The sequence below is a fragment of the Rhinopithecus roxellana genome, chromosome 15 (assembly GCF_007565055.1).
Source record: "Rhinopithecus roxellana isolate Shanxi Qingling chromosome 15, ASM756505v1, whole genome shotgun sequence".
Classification (NCBI taxonomy): Eukaryota; Metazoa; Chordata; class Mammalia; order Primates; family Cercopithecidae; genus Rhinopithecus; species Rhinopithecus roxellana.
In genome coordinates, this window is record NC_044563.1 from 8,512,754 (window position 1) to 8,535,098 (window position 22,345).

Here is a 22,345-nt window from a genome sequence, read left to right on the forward strand (position 1 = left end):
GGGGATAGGAAGAGGAAAGCTAACGCTGAAGGCAGGGCCTGGGCAATGCTGGGAGGTTGGAATAGACCAGCGCGTCCCACACCCTATTGTGGAATCACTTGGGAGTTTGTCAACAATTCCTGAGCCCCTCCCCACACCTAATGTATCAGTCAGGATGAGTTTGGCTGTGTGTGACCGAAGGCTCCAAATGACAGGGTCCTGAGAGGTTGGCGGGGGCCCAGCCCCTTCTTTCTTGCTGCTGTGCCGTCCCTAAGATGTTGCCTTCATCTGCACAGTCCAGAATGGCTCACCTCCATGTCCACATTCCAGGCAAGGGCAAGGGAAAGACAGGATGCTGGAAATGGCCACAGCATTCCCGCTCACAACCCAGCACCCAGCACACAAACCCACTAGCTGCAAGAGAGGCGGGGAAATGAAGTCTCTGTCCTGGGTAGCTGTGTCCAGATAAAAGCCAGAATGGATATTGGGGAACAGACAGCTGTCCCTGCCCCGCCTGCTAACCCAGGGCTTCCAGGGGTGGGACACAGATGATTCCACTTCTTCTGGCCTGAGGACCAGTGTTTGGGAGCCATGGGGATGAAGTGTCTGTCAAACCTGAGGTTCTGAGCCCAGGCATATAAGATGCAAGACTAAGAGTCCACAATGCTATAACATTGAAATTAAGAGTCAGTGGTACGAGATTCAAAAGAGCTGACTCCAAGATCCCAGACAATCATATCCTCCAGACTCTATAAATCTGTTTCTGAAACTTGAAGATGTCACAGAGCCTGTGATGCAGTGATTCCAGACCATCTGGGTTTCACTCTAGGAAGGCTTCTTGAAGGAGCAAACATCTGTCCTTCTCCTGCCCAGAGCTGCCAGGTCACAAGGACAGAACCCAGGCTCTTGATACCTCTCTAAGTAGTAGGAGGGACAGCTGGGGCTGGGGGCTGGGAGATTGCAGGGCACTAGAGTTTCTGGCCCCAGGCTAGTTAAACACATTGGCCCTAGATTGAGGCGAAGGGTCTGTTGGATTGGGATATGAACCTGGAATTTGATGGGAAATGCTAAGCCCTCTCTGCCTCTAGAGTTGTCCTCCCACCCTGTTCAGCCACCCCAGGCCCAAGGAAATCCAGTCCCTTCTCCAGGCTCCTAAATGATGAGGTTGAGCCTTCACCCCTCTCCACCACTGCCTCTGCTTGCAGATTCCCAGCGGCATCGGGTCACAAATGAGGAGGTCCAGCAGAGCAGGTTCCAGATGCCACCCTTGGAGGAAGGTGAGTCAGGTTGGGGAGGGGTGTGAATGGCAGCCCCACCTCCAGACAGTAGCTCAGCTCACCTTGAGACCTTCCAGCAGGAACCTCCCTCAATGAGTCGTTCTGGACTTTAACCAATCCTATAGGCAGTAAGTGCTTTCTGAAGTCTGACTTAAAGTATTCTTGCTGCACTGCTTCTTTCGTCACCATTCTCCATTTCCTGGCTTAGGACTTGAAGAGCTGCATGCCTCCCACATCCCAGCTGCCAACCCTGGACACTGCATTACAGACCCGCCATCCCTGGGTCCTCAGTATCACCCAAGGAGCAACAGTGAGTCGAGCACCTCTTCCGGGGAGGATTACTGCAATAGTCCCAGAAGCAAGCCGCCTCCATGGAACCCCCAGGGGTTTTCTTCAGAGAGAAGTTCCTTCCCGGAGCAGCCCCCAAACTTGGAGCTGGCCGGCACCCAGCCAGCCTTTTCAGGTAAGCTGTGCCTCCCCGGAACCCCATCCCATAGCCAGCCTGGCTGGAGGGGGCATGAAGCTGGGAGCCCTGAGCCAGGCCGAGGTCAGGATTCTACCCAGTCCCACAGCCATTCGCTGGGTGCCCTTGGAGAAGTCTCCCCCGATCTCTGGGCCTTTGCTTTGTCATTTGTCAAGCTAGGGACTTGGCTCTTGTGAGTCACGTGGGCCCCCCAGCTCTGGTAACTTGAGAAGTGGCTGTGTGCTGGCAGAGGGTGACTGGCTCTGGGGGTTTCCAGCAGGGCCCTCGGCTGATGACAGCTCCAGCACCTCGTCCGGGGAGTGGTACCAGAACTTCCAGCCACCACCCCAGCCCCCTTCGGAGGAGCAGTTTGGCTGTCCAGGTGCCAATATCTGGGGAAGGGATTTTGGGAGGGGGACAGAGAGGGACTGGGGAGTAGATGAATGGGGAACTATTGGATGCATTAACTCAAGGGGAAAAGGAGAAAGGAAGGGTGAAAGAAGAGAGGGAAAATAACTTTTTAAAAAACAAAGCAAGGCCAGGCATGGTAGCTCAAGGCTGTAATCCCAGCACAAGGCAGGAAGATTGCTTGAGGCCAGGAGTTTAAGACTAGCCCCGGGAACATAGCAAGACCCAGTCTCTACAAAACTAAAAACTAATTATTAGCTGAGTGTAGTAGCATGTGCCTATAGTCCTAGCTCCTCAGGAGGCTGGGGTGGGAGGTGTGAGCCCAGGAGATCCAGGCTGCAGTGAGCTATGATCGTATCACTATGGATCATGCCACTGCAGGGTCAGAGCGAGACTCTCTCTCTGCAAAAGAACAAACACAAACACAACAAGAATACGAAGAGGTGGGGAAAATGGATGTGGACGGGATGAAGAAATAGTCAAACAGGTTGCTTTGATAAGTGAGCTCCCTGTTAGTGGAGGCATTCAAGCAGAAGCAGCTGGTTGGCCCCTTGGGGGAGATTGTGGTAGCAGAGGGGCTCCTAGCATTCAGCCGTCTCCCATGTCGTGCAGTGTGCTATCGTGGAGACCACAGCCCTGAACCAGACAGATGAGGCTCTTCCCTTAGTGCTGATGTCCCAGCCAGGGACATGGCTGGAAGCAAGATGATCAGATGATTTCATGCAGCATCCCACGGGGATAGTGATGTGGAGCCAGACCCACTCAGCTCTGTCCCGCAGGGCAGCAGGGGCAATGACTGGGTCTCCCACTAACCTGGGCCTCTCTGCCCACAGCGTCCCCCAGCCCTCAGCCTGACTCCACCGACAACGATGACTATGATGACATCGGCGCAGCCTAGGCTGGGCCAGCCGAGGCTCCTGGGGTGGCTCTGACCCTCTGGCCTCCTGCTCTACCTACTCCCTTTCCCCTTCCCCACCCTCCCAGCTCACCTCCCCATGGGGCTGAGAGTCCTCTCTTGGAGAGATGGAAGGAAACGTCACACCTTGTACCCCTCAGTCTCCATCCATCAAGCCAAACCTGCTGGCACTGCTTTCCCCCGGCCACAGATAGCAGCCCCAGGGAGGATGCTGCCTCCAACAGGTGTGAGCCCTCTGTCTCGGGGATGAACAGGCAGAGTCTGGGCTACCCCTCGGCAGCTGGTGGAGGAGAGTTGGGGAACTGGACTGGATGACTCTGGAGGCTCCTTCCAAACCTCAAGTGTCCAACGCTTTGATCCCCTGAGTTTCTGACACTTCAGGGCCCAGAAGTCCTGGGAGGGGCAAAACTGGGCCCCCATGCCAGTGCTGCTGCAGGAGGACCCACGCACAAGGGGCTGCTGGGCTGTTGTCACTGATAGGTGACAACACCTATCAGTGTTGGGACGGGGTATCACACCAGCTGTCCCAGGCTTTGCTTGCGGTGGTAACTGCACCTGGGCAGGGAATACAGCCTTCCTGGGCACAACCAGCTGACAATGACAGGTTGACTATGTACCCCCAACCAAGGAACTGGGGCCCAAGGCCAGTCCTGCCCCAGAGACACTCCAAGTCCACCGGGGCACAGACCAGTTCTGCAGTGACTGTCCCTGGACAATGGGTCTTTATTCTGAGTTTCCTATGGTTTACAAAGAAGGTCCCAGCCCTACCACAGACCCCAGAGATAGGGGCCCAGTCCCCATGGGGGCAGGAGCATAGAGATGTCTTCCAGGAAGGGGCTCAGAAGCTGCACTAGGCCCTGAGTCCCTATGTGTCTTCTCGAATTGATGAGGATGCTCCTGGGAGCGATGCATGAATACGCAGTGTTGTACTCAGGGCTGCAAATGTCTCCATGCAGCCCCCAGAGAGAGGTCCACGGGCTCAGACCAGGCTTTGTTGTCCTGCTCTGAGTATCCTGAGATTAAACTGAATTGCTGAATGAAACCAGGGCATGGAATGACAATTTCTTAAACGTCATAGAACCCAGGCTGCATGTGTGTGTGCATGTGTGTGAGGCATGTATGTGCATGCATGTGTGTGTGTGTGTGCGTGGCATATGTTGGATACAAATGAGACAAAGAGTTGAGCTCAAATCCTTTATTTGGGAAGTAATCCCAGGGAGCAGCAGTAAGAAAATGAGGAAGAAAAAGGGGGAAGGAAGGAAGACAATGTTCATGAACAGGTTGCTAGTATGGGCAGCCAGGGCTTGATGGTGCTGGGGACCTCTGGGAGACACACCTCAGAATTGTCCCACCAAGGGGGCAGGGAGCTGGGATATTGACCCGCCCTCTCTGCCTGCCAGCCCCAGCACTACCGAGCTGCCTATGAGTGAGCTGAGCGCATGCTGTGTCCAGAGAAGCCACAGGCAGAGGGTCAGAGGCACGTGCTATAAGGAGCCATCTTCCATGGGAATGGTCCAGGAAGAGCACCAACAGCAACTGCTCCATGTGCAGAGCGTGTGTGTGTGTGTATGTGTGCGCGCGCGCGCGTGGGGGAGAAGTCAGGTCGGGGCAATGGCGGGGGCAACTCTATCTGTTTAGGTGGAAATGCTGGGGAAATGGAAAACCCACTGTGGCTCAGTGCCATAAAAATCACTGGGGAGGCCAGGCACAGTGGTTCACACCTGTAATCTCAGCATTTTCGGAGGCCACATCAGGAGGATCACTTTAACCCAGAAGTTCGAGACCAGCCTGGGCAACATAGTGAGACCCCATCTCTACCAAAAAATGAATAAAAATTGAAAATCATCCACGTGTGGTGGTACACACCTGTAGTCCCAGCCACTTGGGAGGCTGAAGCAGGGAGGGAAATTGAGCCCAGGAATTTGAGGCTGCAGTGAGCCATGATCACATCACTGCACTCCAGCCTGGGTGAGAGTGAGACTCTGTCTCAAAGACATTTTTTTTAGTACTGGGGATAGGAAAACAGAATCTGACAGACTCAGAGGCAGAGTCTACGAGAACTCAACCTCATTGCCTCCCTGGGCTGCTCCACAGCGGCCCTGGGCTCAGTGGCAGGAGTTACTGCGCTGAATGAGTTCCCGCCTGAGCCCCCAAAAGCTTCAAAGGTAGGATAATTCCAGGGAGTTTTATGCTTAGAGTTGCCCGGCAAAGGACTGCACCACCCCAGAAGGAGGTGGGGATGAGGCTGGAGGAGCTGGAGGGGACTGGAGCGGATCCGCACAGAGGAATCGGCATTTCCTCCAGTCCTCTGCCCACTCAGGGCTGTGACTTTCGCCCTGCTGCCATGGCCAGTGCCCAGCTCTGCCTACAGGGTGAGGGTTGGGGCTCAGGTTTTCTCAGAGCCCTCCCAGGAGGGGCGGGTGATGAAGGAGGTGGGACTGTGGGGCTAGGCGGGGCCTGCTTTCCATTCACCTGTCCCAGAGGTAGAGAGAAAGCTGCGCTCCCCAGGGCAACCATCACAGGATGTGGCTGGCAGTGGTGGGCCCCCTCCTCGGGCCTTCTGAACCCTCCCCAGGGTGGCGGGGGATTCCTAGGGGAGGAGCCACTGCTGGGGTAGGTGGGGCAGACTCAGCGGCAAGGGGCTTGTGAATGCCTGGGTTCAGCTCCCTACTCCACCCATCCTGGCTGTGTGACCTCAGGCAAACCACTCAACATCTCTGAGCCTTTGTTTGCTGTAAGTTGGTCTGTAGAATGTGTGGGCAGTAGTGGGTAGCTCGCAGGGGGTGGTGAGGGTTAGAGGGTTGGCAGTAAATGCCCCCGTCATTGGTAGATTAATCACTGCAGGTAAGAGCACTCCTTAAAAGGAGAAAGGGGAAGCGAGGAGACACTCAGCAGTGCCTGGGGTCTCCAGTGCGTTAGTGCTGGGGGTAGGGCAGGGCAGGGGCTGGGGGAACATGGAGGGCGTCTTGTCCCACTTTCATTTTACAGTGAGGACAGTGAGACCTAGGGTGGGAAAGGACCTGTCCAAGGCCACTGAGAGTTAGTAACAGAGTCACAATTCAATCCTTCCCCACCCTATGCCCACCCCAGCTCACACAGGGAGATGGCAATGCCTTCTGAGTCACCCCCATTTCTCCAGCCTCCCCGGAGCTGCCTCTCTCATCCCAGCACTCCCACCCAGGCCCCCCCACCCCCCACCCCCACAGTCTCAGAGAAATTGGGAAGCTCTGCCCCAGCCCTGGGCAGTCTGGAGATAGCATCACACACAGTAGGAGGCTGATCCCAGCTGGCCCCTGTCTCTATGCCTCCCAGGAACTCAGACCTGGGACCTGCTCCTTATTGAGCCGACATGGGCCAGGCCTATGCTGGGACTGAGAAAGCTGAGGTGACTGACAGCCAGGCTCTGACCTGAAGGAGCACCAGCCTGCCAGGGAAGTCGCAAACATAAGCAGGTGGCTTCCCCTCCACTCCTGGGAGACCTCGTTATAATACGCCTCAAGGATCTGGGAGAGGAAACACAAAGAGGCTCAATGGACTTGGCAACAGAACCGAGTGGTTTCAGAAACACTGGCGTAGGGGAAAGGGCTGTCCCGGAATGGAAGCACCCAGCAATTTGACTGACAGCTCTGCAAGCTCAGGCAGAGAGTGATGCACAGGGAATTCCTGGGAAGCTGACGCCTGGGAAGCTGTGGAGGATGAATAGGAGTGAACCATGGACGTGGAGAGGGAAGAGCATTCCAGGCTGAGGGAATGACACGAGCAAAGACAGAGCAAGAGACAACACAGCTCGCGAGGTCAAGGGAGGTCCAGCTTGAGAGGAGATGAGGCTGGGGATGGTCGAGTCTCACAACCCCATTTCATGGGTGAGAAAATTGAGGCCCAGAGAGGTTAAGTAAAATACCAAGGTCACACAGCTAAATAATGACAGTGCTGGGACTTAAATACAGCCTAGCTTTAGAGTCTGAGTGTTAATCATGACCCTTCCAGTGTCCCTGTGCCACCACAGCCACACGGCTGGGCATTACCAGAGCCCCGACCTAGAATCTGGAGACACCGGCCTGTCTACCCACCAACAGCACAGGCACTGGCTGCATTCTGGGATGTGGGGTTCGGGAATGTAAAATCAGCACTATCAGGGCACCCTTATAGAGTCAGCTCTGTGCTGAGCTCTGGGAGGCACAGAAAGGACTGGAGCCTGGCCCTTGCCCTTGGGGAGTTTACAGGACCTGGGGCAGACAGAGACCAGTAACTGCCATTCATCACCATGGTGATGATGATGGTGGATAGCATTTACTATGTGCCAGGCATGTGTTGTGTCATGCAATCCTCATAAGGGCACTCTAAGAAGGTATTATTCTCCCTAATTTGTAAATAGGGCAACCGAAGCCCAGAGAGGTTAGGTGACTAGCCAGAAACCACACAGCTTGGCAGGTAGCACAACTTTTCCACCTAATGCCAAAGCCCCAACGTGAAAACACCACGCTGCACAGCCAGGGCTCATCATGAGCATGTTTAACCCCCATGAACTTAAGTGTGTGCTCAGCAGCAAAGAGAAAGACAAGAGGCAACCCAGCCCACTATTTCCCTTGGTTGAACAAACACCCAGGAGGAGACAGACAGGCGCTGTGGACCCTCCGTTCCCTCAGATCCTGGAAACTGTTCATCCTGTGGGTACCTTGCCACACGGGGTGAGATTTTAGCTGCTGGGGATTCATTTTTCATACAAGGTGGGTCTGAAACAAAGCCCACCATTTCAACGAGCTGCTCTAATGCTGCCGGAAAACATCTGGTTTGGAGCCAGAGCAGGGCAGACTCACATACAGGCGTCTTCCTACGTGACTGTTCTTTCCTTTCCCTCACTCTCTCTCTCCCTGTCTGCCCTCCTCCCTACCTTTCTCCCTCTTTCCCTCTTTATCTCCCTCCCTCCCCACCCTCCCTCCCTCCATCCCTTCTTTCCTTCCTTCCTCCCTTCCTTCTCTTTCTCTCTCTTTTCTTCTTTTCTTTTCTTTCTTTCTTTTTTTTTTTTTTTTTGAGATGGAGTCTTGCTCTGTTACCCATGCTGGAGTGCAATGGCACAGTCTCATCTCACTGCGACCTCTGCCTCCCAGGTTCAAGCAATTCTCCTGCCTCAGCCTCCCGAGTAACTGGGATTACAAGCACACGTCACCATGCCCAGCTAATTTTTGTAATTTTAGTGGAGATAGGGTTTCATCATGTTGGCCAGACTGGTCTTGAACTCCTGACCTCAAGTGATCATCCTGCCTAGGCCTCCCAAAGTGCTGGGATTACAGGCGTGAGCCACTGTGCTGGGCCCTTTCTTTTTTTAAAATGGGAAATACCTTAACGTCATTAAAACTCCAACAACATTAATTCATACCATTAAAATCTTGCCCCCATCACCCTGCCCCTTCCTCCCCACCTGGCCCACCCCAGGTAAACACAATAGTGTCTCTGATGTAGAAACAAGCAGATGTGAACCCCTCTTGCTGCCTACCCCTTCGTATACAGAAATGACATCCAGGCACCCTCTTGGGCTCCTTGCTTCTTTTTACTTCTCTAGTATCCCACAGAACGTTCCTAAGGGCAGAGTGATGCTACCCATATTTGAGTTTTCTCCCACATGCTGTCCAAGCAGATACCTTTTGCCTCACGTAGGACTCCACCACACCGCTACAGAGGCTGTGTGGACAGAGAGGAAGGAGCCACTAACTCTGCCAGGGTTTATTGGGAAAAGCATGACAAAAGAGGGAACAATCAAGTCAGCCATTGAAGGATGCATAGGAGTTTGCTGGATGGAAGAGTGAAGGATGTTCTCAGTAGCAACATGTGCCAGTATGGTGCATGCTGCCTGAAGCCCAGGGGAAAAGGGGGTGCGCAGGTGGGAAAAACCATGGGGAGCATCTCCAATGGTCTTGTGTAACTTGACCCTTGTCATTGTCTTAAAAGTGTTGGGAGTCGCAAGCAGTTTCTAAGGAAGGGAAGTGATCCGATGAGATGGATACTCTAGAAGGGTTGCCACTATGAAGTGGAGGGAAGTTTGACGGGGCTAGGGCCCGAAGGAAGGGAAGCCAGTCAGGGGGTGGGGGGTGGTTAGCATTGGGAGATGGAGAAGACGGAACGAGTTGGAGAAGGATTCAGGACCTGGAGAGTGATCAGAAACATGGGAGACGATTCTCCAACGCAGCAGCCTCCAGCCGTGATGACAATATGACAGTGACATTAACCATAGCTTCGATTCCTGAGTGCACACTCAGAACCTGGGCATCAGGCACTGTTCTGAGCACAGGTACTGACTCATTTATGCTCCCAATAGCCCCACAAGGAACCAGCACCATCCCCATCTTTGTTTTTTGTTTTTTTTTTTTGAGACGGAGTCTCACTCTGTCGCCCGGGCTGGAGTGCTGTGGCCGGATCTCAGCTCACTACAAGCTCCGCCTCCCGGGTTTACACCATTCTCCTGCCTCAGCCTCCCGAGTAGCTGGGACTACAGGCGCCCGCCACCTCGCCCGGCTAGTTTTTGTATTTTTAGTAGAGACGGGGTTTCACCGTGTTAGCCAGGAGGGTCTCGATCTCCTGACCTCGTGATCCGCCCGTCTCGGCCTCCCAAAGTGCTGGGATTACAGGCTTGAGCCACCGCGCCCGGCCTTTCCTTCCATCCCCATCTTATGACTGAGGACACTGAGGCTCAAGAAGGTTCAGGGTTTCTCCAGGGCTACCAGCTGGTCATGGTGTGGCCGGGCCCTGGTTGCCGCTGCCCACGCCCTCCTCCTTCCCATGTGAAGGTACGATCCATGCTGAAGTCTCATTTCTGCGCCTCCCAATGCCCAACTGGAACCACACACAGTTCTTCAGGCCCCACAATTAATTGGCATCCTCCAGACATCTGAGAGAGCCCGAGGGGACCAGGTCAGGAGCACGCTCTGGCAGGATTATGCCACCAGGACCCACATGGCTATGGCTCCGAGGCTCTGAGGCCCCTCCCAGGGAGCACAGGTACGGGCTTTCCTTCCTTGGCAGGGCATCACCTGCTAGTCCCTAACCTTGTCCCCTGGAAACCTCACCTCCAACGTACACCTGTCCATCCCCCACCCCTCGCTATCGCCCCATCTGCAGTTTCCACTTCCGCCCCCTCAAAGACCCTCTTGACAGTTCTGGTGAATGGACAGAGCGGCTGGAGCCTGTGTGGCCGCCTGGCGTGGACCTCTCTTGGCCGCTGTCCCAGGCCCCTGTCCTCACTTCGTTAGGATGGGATGGAGTCTCCAGAGCAGGGAGGCGCAGGGGAGCCCCAGGGAAGGGATGGGTTGAAAGAAGCCTCAGTGGAAAGTTCATCTACTACCACATCCTTCAGCTGTTTACCAGTTTGACGGAGTTCTGGCGTCCTGACATGAAAAGAGGCTTGTCTCTTACCAACATCATCGAGGAAGGACAGAAATAGCAACAAAGGGAGACAAAGGAGCAGGGCGGGGGGTGGGGGATGGGGGGAGAGAGTCATGAGAGAGAGAGGAAAAGAGGAAGACAGAGGGAGAGAGCCGTGTGTCTGAGCAGACAGTGGAAGGCAGAAGCAGCCAGACAAAGCCTTTGTCTTCCCTGGCCCCGAACCCCGCACTTGCTGGACCCCTTACACTGTGGCCTCAGTTAATAATTCTCAAAACCTCCCAGAGCCTTAAAGTCTCCTAATGGCTGTTACCCTCCCCACGAGAAAAGTGAAGAAGCCCAGAGAAGTCATGGGACTAGTTCAAGGTCACCCAGCTAGGACCAGGGAAGCCAGGTTCACAGCCAGTCGGTGCAGCTACCCCGGGCGAGCAGGAGGGAGGAGAGGAGAGAAGATGGAAAGGTGACAGGCTGGAGGGGGATAGGCTGGGAGGGAGACCATGACACATTCTTTCCTGGGGAAGGTTCCCCACCCCCTCCGCAGAGGACCCCGGCCCTATCCTGGCTGAGGGCAGGTGCCCCCTCCCTGGCTCCCTTCCCCCAGCCCCTCCCACCTGCCCAGTCACCCACCAAGTGCAGGAGGAGGGGGAGGGGAGGGAGTGGTCCCCAGGGCCATGGGCTCTGGCTGAGATTCATTTTCCTTCAAGCCCCCTGCTCACAAACAGCCCCTCTGCCTGCGGGGTCTCCTGCCTCCCCTAACCGCGCTGAGCCCAACCAGGCCCACATTCACTGCCTCCTCTCCGTTCTTCCACACAGTGGGGAGATAAAATGATCCTCATCCAGACACTCACAAACACATTCTCCTCCATGGCCTCCAGGCCACACACACAGCTCTCCCTAGAAACACCAGCATTGGGCCTATGGGGCTCTGCTTCCCTCCCATGGCCTCCCCTCTGGGGTGATCATCCCTCCCTCCAGGCCTGCCTCTCTCCCCTGGTTTCGAGGCAGGTGAAGGCTGTTTCTTATCTGAGGATGAGATACTAAAATAACTGAGGTCAGTAGCCCCCTCAATTTTTCTGCATAGCCAAGCGATACCCTTCATCGCATCGCTCTGACAGTCACCCTCTTTTCCCCCTTCTGTGGCCGGTGCCGTGACTTCCTGCAGTCTGCTCCGCGTTTGCTGCCCTCGCCTGCATCCCTCCCACCTTCTTGGCAACCTGAAGTGTAGGTGGGTGCATCCTGTGTGCAGCAGGAGAGACTCGGCACACGCTAGAGGTGCACAGCCCCAGACGCACGTCTGTCCCTGCAGGACCCCCTCAGCTCGTGCCCACGCTCACCCTCTGGCAAGAACAACCCATCCTGTGAAAGAGCTCTTCTGTGGTCCAGGGCCAGGCAAGGCCACCCACCATGGCCTTTTGTCCCCAGGCCACCTACCCTGGGGATAATTAGTGCAGGGCTGGAAGTAGCCAAGTCCTCCTGGTAATGTCAAAGCCCCTCTAGCTGTGGGGACACCTCTGAAGTATAGGGGTGATGGCGGTAGCATTAACCCTGGAGCTCTGCCCAGTAGAAACCTCAAGATCTCCTCCCTCCCTTCCTGTTCCCGGAAACTCACCTCTTCTGCCCATACTCAAGTCTCCCTACTGCTTTCTCAAGCTCTCTTCTCCATTCCTGATTTTATGGTTCCTTCCTTCCTTCCTTCCTTCCTTCCTTCCTTCCTTCCTTCCTTCCTTCCTTCCTTCCTTCCTTCCTTCCTTCCTTTCTCTCTCTCTCTCTTTCTTTCTCTCTCCCTCTCTCTCTCTCCCTCCCTCTCTCTCTCTCTCTCTCTCTCTCTCTCTCCCTCTCTCTCTCTCTCTCTCTTTCTTTCTTAGCCAGGGTCTTGCTCTGTTGCCCAGAGGGGAGTGCAGTGATGTGATCATAGCTCACGCAGCCTTGACCTCCCAAGCTCAATCAATCCTCCTACCCCAGCCTCCCAAGTACCTGGGATTACAGACACACGCCACCACTCCTGGCTAATTCTTTCTTTCTTTCTACTAAAAATACAAAAATTAGCTGGGCATGGTGGCAGACGCCTGTAATCCCAGCACTTCGAGAGGCTGAGACAGGAGAATCGCTTGAACCCAGGAGACAGAGGTTGCAGTGAGCTGAGATCACGCCATTGCACTCCAGCCTGGGTGACAAGAATGAAACTCCATGGCAAAAAAGAAAAAAAAAAAGAGGCATCTCGACTGAATGCAAGGCATGGACTGGGGTTTTCTTTTGCCAGAAAGGACATTACCAGGACAGGCAGTGAAAGAACAGCATGCTTTTAAATAGTTCAGGAAAAAAGTGTGTGTGTGTGTAGTTAGGTAGGTAGTTTGGTGGGGAAGGTAGGGGGAGAGAAAGAGAGAGAGAGGGAGAAAATATTAACACTAAGGGAATCTGGGTCAAAGGTATCCAGGAACTCTATTATGCTTGTAACTTTTCTGTATGTCCAAAATTGAATTAAAATTAAAAAAAAAAAAAGTAAGGGAAGGTATGTTGCCATTATAAATGGAAAACCAGTATCACTTGATATACATTGAAGATAACTCTAAAGTAATGCTGTTACTTTTGTTGGACACATTCGTCCACCAGAGTATGAGTCTAGGACCCGCCTGTTCTTGGTTCTATGTGGAGATGCGCAAGGGTGAGAGAGTTGTTAAAGACATCCTCGAACCAACCCGAGACACTCTTCTTGCTGTTATAAGAAGGACTGGATCATTCTCTCACTATGTGATTCAGTGATCTTCAGAGTCCTGTCCTACGGCTTCAAGTTCAGGAACATCCGTTTCGTGAAAGTTTAACAGACACTGTCAGGGCCAGTTCCAACATGGAGCCTTGGCTCCGAGAGAGAAAACAGGGTCCCTGCCCTCAGAAAGCTCAACAGCGTGGGCAGTCGTGGGTCCCAGGATGGAAGAGCTCCCTTCTCTGGATCCCAAAGTTCCGAGAGTCCCAGGAATCCAGAGGGGTGATTCAGGGCCAACCCCAGGAGCAGACACCCAGCAGTAGTGGCTCAACGCTGGCAAAGATGAAAGAATATCATCAGTGTACGAGAAGTGAGGTGGCAGAACCCGGGCCCACAGCCTTTTATGGGGCAGCCTGATGTCCTCATCTGTTTAGTGTTGGTTCTGATTCTTCCTGCTACACGCTTCCCATTCTGCTTCCTTCTGACGGCCAAGGAGCCTTTCTAGCCATCTTTTTTTGGGGCATATTTCATTTTTTTAATTAACTTTTTATTTTAGAACTGTTTTAGACTTAAAGAAAAATTGCTTAGTCATTTTGTACACCCCATACTCAGTTTCTCCTATGTTAACATCTTACATTAGCATGGTAAATTTCTCACAATTAATAAACCCATATTGATACATGATTACTCACTGCAGTCCATACATTATTTGGATTGCTACAGGGTGTTTTGTTTTGTTTGTTTGGTTGGTTGGTTGCTGTTGTGTGTGTGTTTTTTGGTGTTTGTTTGTTTGTTTATGAGATAGAGTTTCACTCTGGTCGTCCAGGTTGGAGTGCAGTGGCACGAGTGGCACGATTCCAGCTCACCGCATCCTCCGCTTCCCAGCTTCAGGCGATTCTCCTGCCTCAGCCTCCCAAGTAGTTGGGATCACAGGCATGCGCCATGACGCCCAGCTAATTTTTGTATTTTTAGTAGAGATGGGGTTTCACCATGTTGACCAGGCTGGTCTTGAACTCCTGACCTCAGGTGATCCACCTGCCTTGGCCTCCCAAAGTGCTGGGATTACAGGCGTGAGCCACTGCACCTGGCTGGTTGGTTGGTTGTTTTGTTTTGGTCTGGTTTTGGTTTTTTTGTGTTTTTCCATAGGAGCAGTGCTTTAATTATGGGATATACTTTCATCCAAAGACTCAACATCAAATATATCAGAAATGGTAAACAAAGAATGTCTCACAAAAGAAAAAAGAACTTCAAACAGTTGAATTATGTTCTGCCCATAATCAGAGGTGAAAAAGACCATGGATATCCTTGCTATTTAAGTGGTTTTGTTTTGTTTAAGAGACAGAGTCTTGCTCTGATCCCCAGGCTGGAGTGCAGTGGCACAATCACAGCTGACTGCAGCCCCTGCTTCCCAGGTTCAAGAGATCCTCCCACCATCAAGACCATCCTGGCTGACACGGTGAAATCCCGTCTCTACTAAAAATACAAAAAATTAGCCGGGCGCCGTGGTGGGCGCCTGTAGTCCCAGCTACTTGGGAGGCTGACGCAGGAGAATGGCGTGAACCTGGGAGGCGGAGCTTGCAGTGAGCTGAGATCCGGCCACTGCACTCCAGCCTGGGCAACAGAGAGAGACTCCGTCTCAAAAAAAAAAAAAAAAAAAAAAAAAAAAGAGATCCTCCCACCTCAGCCTCCCAAGTAGTGGGACCACAGCACCCACCACTACACCCAGCTAATTTTTTATGTTTTGTAGAGATGGGGTCTCCCTATGTTGCCCAGGCTGGTCTCGAACTCCTGGGCTCTAGCAGCCCTCCCACCTGAGCCTCCCAAAGTGTTGGGATTACAGGCATGAGCCACTGTGCCCAGCCCAGATTGCTTTAGTTTATATCTAATATCCTTTTTGTTTCTGAGATCCCACCCCACATACCATATCCCATTTAATCATCATGTCTTTCTAAGCTCCTCTTGGTTGTGACAGCTTCTCAGACTCTGCTTTTGATAACCACGACGGTTTTGAGAAGTGTTTGCTCAGGTGTTTTGTAAAATGATCCTCAACTGCAATTTGTCTGTTTTTCTCATACTTAGATTTGGGTGGCAGGTTTGGGGGAGAAAGACTGCAGAGGGCAAGTGCCATTCTCATCACATCATTTCAAGGGTACCTGCCATCAACATGACTTGTCACTGTGGACATCCGCCCTGATGACCTGGCTGAGGCTGCGTTGGTCAGCTTTCTCCATTGTGCAGCTACTCTTTTCCACACTGTCCCCTCTGGAAGGAGGTCACTATGCACAGTTCACACACTTAAGGAATAGGGGGTTGGGGAGGAGGGAGAAAGCAAAAACAAAGAAAAGAAAGAAATGAGGAATCATGCCCAGGCTCTTGAAGGGCAGAGCAGCTACATAAATTATTTGCAAGTTTTCTTCATGGGATATTTGTCTTCTTTGTGACGGATTGCGTGAGGGATGGACGAGGTTCGGAGGGGGGGGGGAGGGGGGAGGGAGGGAGGGAGTGGGGAGGGCGGGAGGGGCGGGTCTGGAGGGAGGCAGGATGGCAGGAGGAAGGACGGGGCAGGAAGGAAGGAAGGAAGGAAGGAGCAAGGCCGGAAGGAGGACGGAAGGACGGGAATCCTTGACGTTCATGACTGTCAGGCGTCCAGGCCGTCCTCAAGTCAGTCCTTCCTTCCTCCTGTACTTCCTTCCTTCCTTCCTTCCTTCCTTCGCCTTCCTTCCTTCTCTTCTCTTCCTTCCTTCTTCCTTCCTTCTTTCTTTCTTTCTTTCTTTCTTTCTTTCTTCTTTATTTTGTGATGTAGTCTCACTCTGTCACCCAGGCTGGAGTGCAGTGGTGCCATCTCAGCTCCCTGCAACCTCCGCCTCCTGGATTCAAGCGATTTTCCTGCTTCAGCCTCCCTAGTAGCTGGGACTACAGGCCCACACCACCACACCCGGCTAATTTTTGTATTTTTAGTAGAAACGGGGTTTCACCACGTTGGCCAGACTGGTCTCGAACTCCTGGACTTAAGTGATCCACTTGTCTCGGCCTCCCAAAGTGCTGGGATTACAGGCATGAGCCACTGCACCCAGTCTACTTTCCTTTATTTATCCTATCTTCTATTTATATCAGTATGAGCTCGCAGATATTTACTTTGGATTAGAGTCCAGTACTACTTTGTGACTCAAGCTATTCCAGGTTTGTAATTATGGGATACACTTTCATCCAAAGATTCAACGTCAAATATATTAGAAATGGTAAACAAAGAATATCTCACAAAAGAAAAAAGAACTTCAAACAGTTGAATTATGTTCTGCCCACAATTAGAGGCGATTGGGAGTTCGTTCCATGGGCTCCTGTGACAGTTTCACAGACCTCTATCATTGTGGGTTCCATTGATCACGTCTTGATTTTCTGGCACCACAAGATGCCCTGGGCTTTAAAAAGAAAGGAAATTCTGACACATGCTACAATGTGGATGAACCTTGAAGACATCATGCTAGGTGAAATAAGCCAGTCCTAAAAAGACAAATACTATATAGCTCCACTTACAGGAAGTACTTAGAATTATTAAATTCATAGAGACAGAAAGTAGAAGGGTGGTTGCCAGGGGCTGGAGAGCAAGGCTTGGGGTATTCATGTTTAATGAATACAGAGTTTCAGTTTTGCCTGATGAGAAGAGTTCTGGAGATGGAGGGTGGTGATGGTTGTGCAACATTATGCTTGTATTTAATACCACGGAATAGTACACTTGAAAAATGGTTACAATGGACCAGGCATGGTGCCTCATACCTGTAATCCCAACACTTCGAGAGGCCAAGAGAGGAGGATCACTTGAGCCCCGGAGTTCGAGACCACCCTGGGCAACACAGCAAGACCCCTGTCTCTGCCGAATAATAAATAAGTTAAATGGGCATTGTGACACACACCTGTAGTTCTACTTACTTGGGAGCCAAAGTGGGAGGATCACTGGAGCCCAAGAGTTTGAGGTCACAGTGAGCTATGATCACACTACTGCATGCTAGCCTGGGCAACAGAGCAAGATCCTGTCTCAAAAAAAAAAAAAAAAAAAAAAGGTAAAGAGGAACTCATACTAATGCCACCAAATCTAAACCATTACACATGGATTATTCCAGATTTTTCTTGTTGATCCATAACCTCCCACTCCAACAGTGAGAAACTGTCTCCCACTACCTGCCAACCATTTCCTTAATTGTTTAATTCCACATGTCATTTTTCTATCTTACACGTTTCCTACTTTCTCCCCAAGATTATAAGTTGCTCAAAGACAAGGCCTGGGCTTGGTTTTGTTCTTTCTGCCCCCACTCCTACAACCCAACATCCAGCAGAATGCCTTTAAAACAATAGACTTAATATTTTATGAGTGTCTACATGGGTAGACACTCTGCTGATCTCTAGGGGTGCAAAGGTGGGTAAGACGTGGCGCTGGCTGCCTGGTGGATCCCAGTGCCAACAAATATTTGTTGAACACTGAATGCAATGGAATGACAAGTCATGCACATCCCCCATAGAGAACCACAAGGAAGGAGAGGCAGACTGGAATGCCAGCGTTGTGCAAGCAGGGATGTGTGCTTGCTGTGGTCACTGCTGTATCCCTGCACCCAGAAGAGAGTCTAGCACATAATACATGCTTAATAAATGCTTAAGGAAGGCGAGTAGCAGGTCTCCATTTTTGCGTGAGTGCCTTTCAGACCCCTTGCAGACATACACTCCTAAATGTCCCCTTCTATGCGGAATCTGAACCACCCACATCCGCGGGTGAATGAGCTCTGGGGCTACCACTGCCGGCACCCATCCTCCTAGATACCTTTGCTTGTGCAGTTATTTTGACACCTGGTAAAGTATTACTCTACAAAGATGAGTGGAACATGGAGACATAAAGGGCTAATTCCAGCGAGAGGATTAGACCTCATTAATCTCATACTGTTAGGGCAAAGTAGAAACATCTGGCCCACTGGCTCTGGGAAACTCTCGGGAAACTCCCTGAAACTGTCTGCCTTGCACCCTGTGGCATGATTTTTCCCTGTTGCAGGGAAAGATGACAGGAAGAGGCCCTGATTGGCTTAGTGTCAGGTCCAGCAGGCATAGGCCCCCTTCAAGAAATTGATTACACAGCTTTTATGCAGTATAGGAGGGTCTTCAGTTAATTGTCTCTCTTTGTTTAAGAAGCAGGCTTGCTGTTCCTTTGATGTATGTTTCTATAAATAGGTTATGCTGCAACCAGCATATCTGTGTCCCAAAAAGGTTTTTAAAAAGTTGTAAATGGGCTGGGTGTGGTGGCTCATGCTGGTAATCCCAGCACTTTGGGAGGCTAACATGGGAGGATCGCTTGAGTCCAGGAGTTTGAGACCAGCCTGGGCAACAAAGCAAGAGACTCCATCTTTACAACAAATTTGTAAAACCTAGCTGGGCATGGTGGCACATGCCTGTAATCCCACCTGCTTAGGGGTCTGAGCTGGGAGGATCACTTGAGCCTGGGAGGTCAAGGCTGCAGTGAGCCGTGTTCATACCACTGCACTCCAGCCTGGGTGACACAGCAAGACCCTGTCTCAACAACAATAAACTGGAAAGTGAATGTCACTATCATCCCTCACTTCTGCCCCAGTCTGAAACACTGAAAGAGCTCAGCCTTGCCCCTCTCGGGCCCCCTGCCCCCAGCATCAGCTCCCTCTACCCCACCCCCACCCAGGCATTACGCCCTGAGTCAGACACAGGTTTTCTGAAGGTCCCAGACACGACCCTGGGTTGTCCTTCTCCAGTCAGTGAGTCCCAGGCTGTAGGAGCCCAGGCCTTGCCTGTGGAGGGGGGAGACCCCACTATCCAGTGTAAAGCCCTGCCTGAGCCATGAGCGACAGCTCTGAACCCCAGATTCCCTCGGTACGTCGCTTTTTAATTAAGTAAGATGAAAAGACGAGACATCATTAGAAAGCAAGCCTTGGGGGCACGGCGGTGGGAATCATAATATGTTATTCCAAAGGCAGAAAGAAACCATTTCTGTATGATCTGTTTAGAACGAATGTTACTCCTTCTCTCGTTTCTGTTTTCATTCAATTTGCAAACATTTATTCTGTTCCTACTCCAACGGCGCCTCTTCCTCCCCTTCCACACTCGCGCTGTGCCAGGCATTTTCCAGACATCATTGCACTGAATCCTAACAACCGTCTGTGGTCGTTACTGTTATTATCCCTGTAGCTTAGGCAACAAACGGCTAGCAGCAGAACCAGAACTCACACCCAGATCGGAGGAGTCAGAGGCCTGGGCTCTGCCACTACACACTGTGGTCCCTCGGGCCTAGGCTGGGCTGGGCACCAGGGGCTGCAGGCTTTTCTCTGGGGATGTTCGCACACTGGCCTTGGCCCCTAGAGGAGGGAGGAGAGAATGGACCCCTCTCATACATGAATTCAAGGACAACCGATTTTTCTCTAAGAGGAAGACACCCACACGAAAACCGGAAGGCAGCCTTGAGTGTCGTGTGATAAGTTTATCGGCACCATCTCACCAGCCACCCCCTCCTCAGGGTCTCGATCAATGGGACACAGAGCGCCTCCAGTCTGAGAGGCTTCCTTGGGTGGGTGGTGGGACTGCAAGGTGGCCCTTTGGCAGAGCCTACAAGAGCTAAATGAGGTCGCCAATTGGCCCATTACCCACGTAATCTAGCCCTCCCTTCCAGAGCAACCGAGAAATGCCTCGGTGGGCAGAGCCTCAAGTCCACCAGATAACGGGCCCCAACTTGACCTCTCTTGTCATCAGAAATCACTGCCAAGTTTCCAAGCCAGGAAAAGAGCAACATTTGTGAGGCCTGTTCCACGCACCCACCTACGATCCTCTCACTGGAGACAGAGTTGAACCTCACCATATGCCTGCAAAGTCCAGGACCGTTCCCCGACTTCGGAGAGGAGGAAATTGAGGCTCACAGGGCTTCAGCCATAAGCCCACAGGTCACACGGCCAGTGCCAGAGCTGAGACACGAGTTCCTCCTCTTGAGCTCAAAGTTTAGTCTCAGACTGGCAGCCTGGGGACCCAATTTAACCTACGGATGTGCTTTTTGAGGCCAGCTCAGTTTTAGAATTTCCTTTGGAATGAATTGCCACCATTTGAAACACAGGAGATTTTCATAGAGAATTCCAGTTTCTTGGTTTCTTTGGAAAGATTGGAAATTCTGGCCACCCCGGGCCTGAAATCTTAACAGTAAGCTATAATCAGCTGGACTGGAGCCAGGAGAGGCTGCCCTCCCAGATGGGATTGGGATCCTGTTGGTATTTGGGTTTGTCACCCCTGCCCCACTGCTCATGGCCTCTCCCTCCCCAAAAGCCAGCTCAGGGATACTTGGCCCATGGGGAGGCAGAGCACGGCGGGTATCCTGGCCGGCTATGCTGGGGGAGACCTTGAATGCCCAACTCTCCCCCTGGCGAAGACCACACTGCACAGCCCGTGGGAGTGGGTTGGGGGCTGCACAGTGTCCTCCCAGGCATCTGGAGTGCCAGGGCCTGCAGGTGTGACCTGTCCCTGGTTGCCTGTAACTCACCTGGCACTGCCCACTGCACCCCTACAGGGCCTACACAAGGTCCCGCTCTGTTGCCCAGGCTGGAGTGCAGTGGCGTGATCTCGGCTCACTGCAACCTTCGCCTCCCGGGTTCAAGCGATTCTCCTGCCTCAGCCTCCCGAGTAGCTGGGACTACAGGCATGCGCCACCATGCCCAGCTAGAGATGGGGTTTCTCCATGTTGGTCAGGCTGGTCTCATATTCCCTACCTCAGGTGATCTGCCTGCTTTGGCCTCCCAAAGTACTGGGATTACAGGCGTGAGCCACCACGCCCGGCCGAGATGAGCTTTTCATAGACAAGGACAGAGGACATGAAAGGCCGATGTGCTGGCCTGATCCTGCCCTAAGCCTGGCAGTGAGTGAGGCTGGCTGAGCACAGCGCTGCTTCCAGTCCCCTCTGTGCCTGGCCTTCCCTGAGGCTTCTGTGGGGTCTGGGAAGTTTGTGAGCTTGGAATGGGCCAGAACTGGCCTCCAGGGACGTTGGCGGATATCTGTAAATGGACAGATTGATCTGTACAAACCTTCGTCTATTCATCACAAACTGACATCAACCGATGCTGGGAAAAGCCCCTTTGAAATCACCACTGACAACCCATGCAGGTGCACAAAATCCTGCTGTTAGCACCTCACCCCTTTGCGTTAAAGGGGTTGCCTCCTCTGGGCTCATTTTTAAAGGCAGGCACTCCTGGGAAGCGTCAGCTGTTAACACCCGCGTATGAATTGCTTTCCCAGACTTAAATTTTCAGAAAACTCAGAGGCCACTTAGTCTGAACGGCACATTCGTTTTTCTGATTTATCCACAGTCAGGAGCAGACCAGGAGCCACAAGGAGGCTTTCCTGAGTCTGTGGTCTAGGACAGCGGGTGGCAAACTCTTTCAGTAAATGATCAGATAATAAATATGTCAGGATTCGCCGGCCACACAGTCTTTGTTGCAACTGCTCAACTCTGCCATTAACTCTGTTAAAAGCAGCCAGAGACAGCACAGAAAGGAATGAATGCGGCTGGGTTCCCATCAAACTACCCATGCATGCTAAGATTTGAATTTCATATAATTTGTATATGTCACAAAATATGATTCTCTTTCCTTTTTTCCAACCATTGAAACATGTGAAAGCCATACTTGCCTTGTGGGCAGGACAAAACCGGGCACCGGGCCAGGTTTGGCTGGAGGGCCATAGTTAGCTTACCTCTGGTCTAGTGGAATGGTTTCAAGAAAGCTGCACTGCAGGCTGTCACACATTTCAGAGCTGTTTTCTAAAATGGTTGGCATTAATTTGGACGAAGCAGGATGTGATTCATATATCATATCCAATGTCATACTTTCAATACTGACATTTTAAAACTTATGTCATCCTTTTAAATAAATCTTGTGGAATACAATGTTGATACCCACCATCATCCATGTTAAAAATATATGAGTGCGCCTTTCTTGAGTGGCTAGTGCCATTACACCATTCCTTTTCCTCCTTGGGTTCTTATTCCACCCTTTCCATATAATCTTTTTTTTTTTTTTTTTTTTTTTGAGACAGAGTTTCTGTCTTGTTGCCCAGGCTGGAGTGCAATGGCACAATCTAGGCTCACTGCAACCTCCATCTCCCAGGTTCAAGCGATTCTCCTGCCTCAGTCTCCCAAGTAGCTAGCATTACAAGCATGCACCACCATCCACGGCTAATTTTGTATT

General features: G+C 52.0%; 1 protein-coding gene and 1 long non-coding RNA gene across 6 annotated transcripts in view; one reads left to right on the forward strand and one right to left on the reverse strand.

The window, feature by feature from the left end:
• Positions 1-4,085, forward strand: part of CD6 (CD6 molecule) — a 46,200-nt gene extending 42,115 nt beyond the window's left edge. For 2 of the 3 annotated variants that reach the window (XM_010384953.2, XM_030917882.1), the window contains 4 exons: positions 1,185-1,256; positions 1,465-1,719; positions 1,997-2,101; positions 2,961-4,085. In XM_010384953.2, the coding sequence (XP_010383255.1) occupies positions 1,185-1,256; positions 1,465-1,719; positions 1,997-2,101; positions 2,961-3,025 (497 nt within the window). In that variant the 3' untranslated portion in view covers positions 3,026-4,085. The remainder of the gene's footprint in view (positions 1-1,184; positions 1,257-1,464; positions 1,720-1,996; positions 2,102-2,960) is intronic. The other variant, XM_010384954.2, reaches the window with a different exon arrangement.
• An 8,523-nt stretch (positions 4,086-12,608) lies between these two features.
• Positions 12,609-22,345, reverse strand: part of LOC115893473 — a 60,494-nt gene continuing 50,757 nt past the window's right edge. For 2 of the 3 annotated variants that reach the window (XR_004053467.1, XR_004053466.1), the window contains exons 2-3: positions 15,272-15,412; positions 12,609-13,451 (exon numbers count right to left, since the gene is read on the reverse strand). This is a non-coding gene — a long non-coding RNA (uncharacterized LOC115893473). Of the gene's footprint in view, positions 13,452-15,271; positions 15,413-17,045; positions 17,099-22,345 lie in introns of those variants that run through there. The other variant, XR_004053465.1, reaches the window with a different exon arrangement.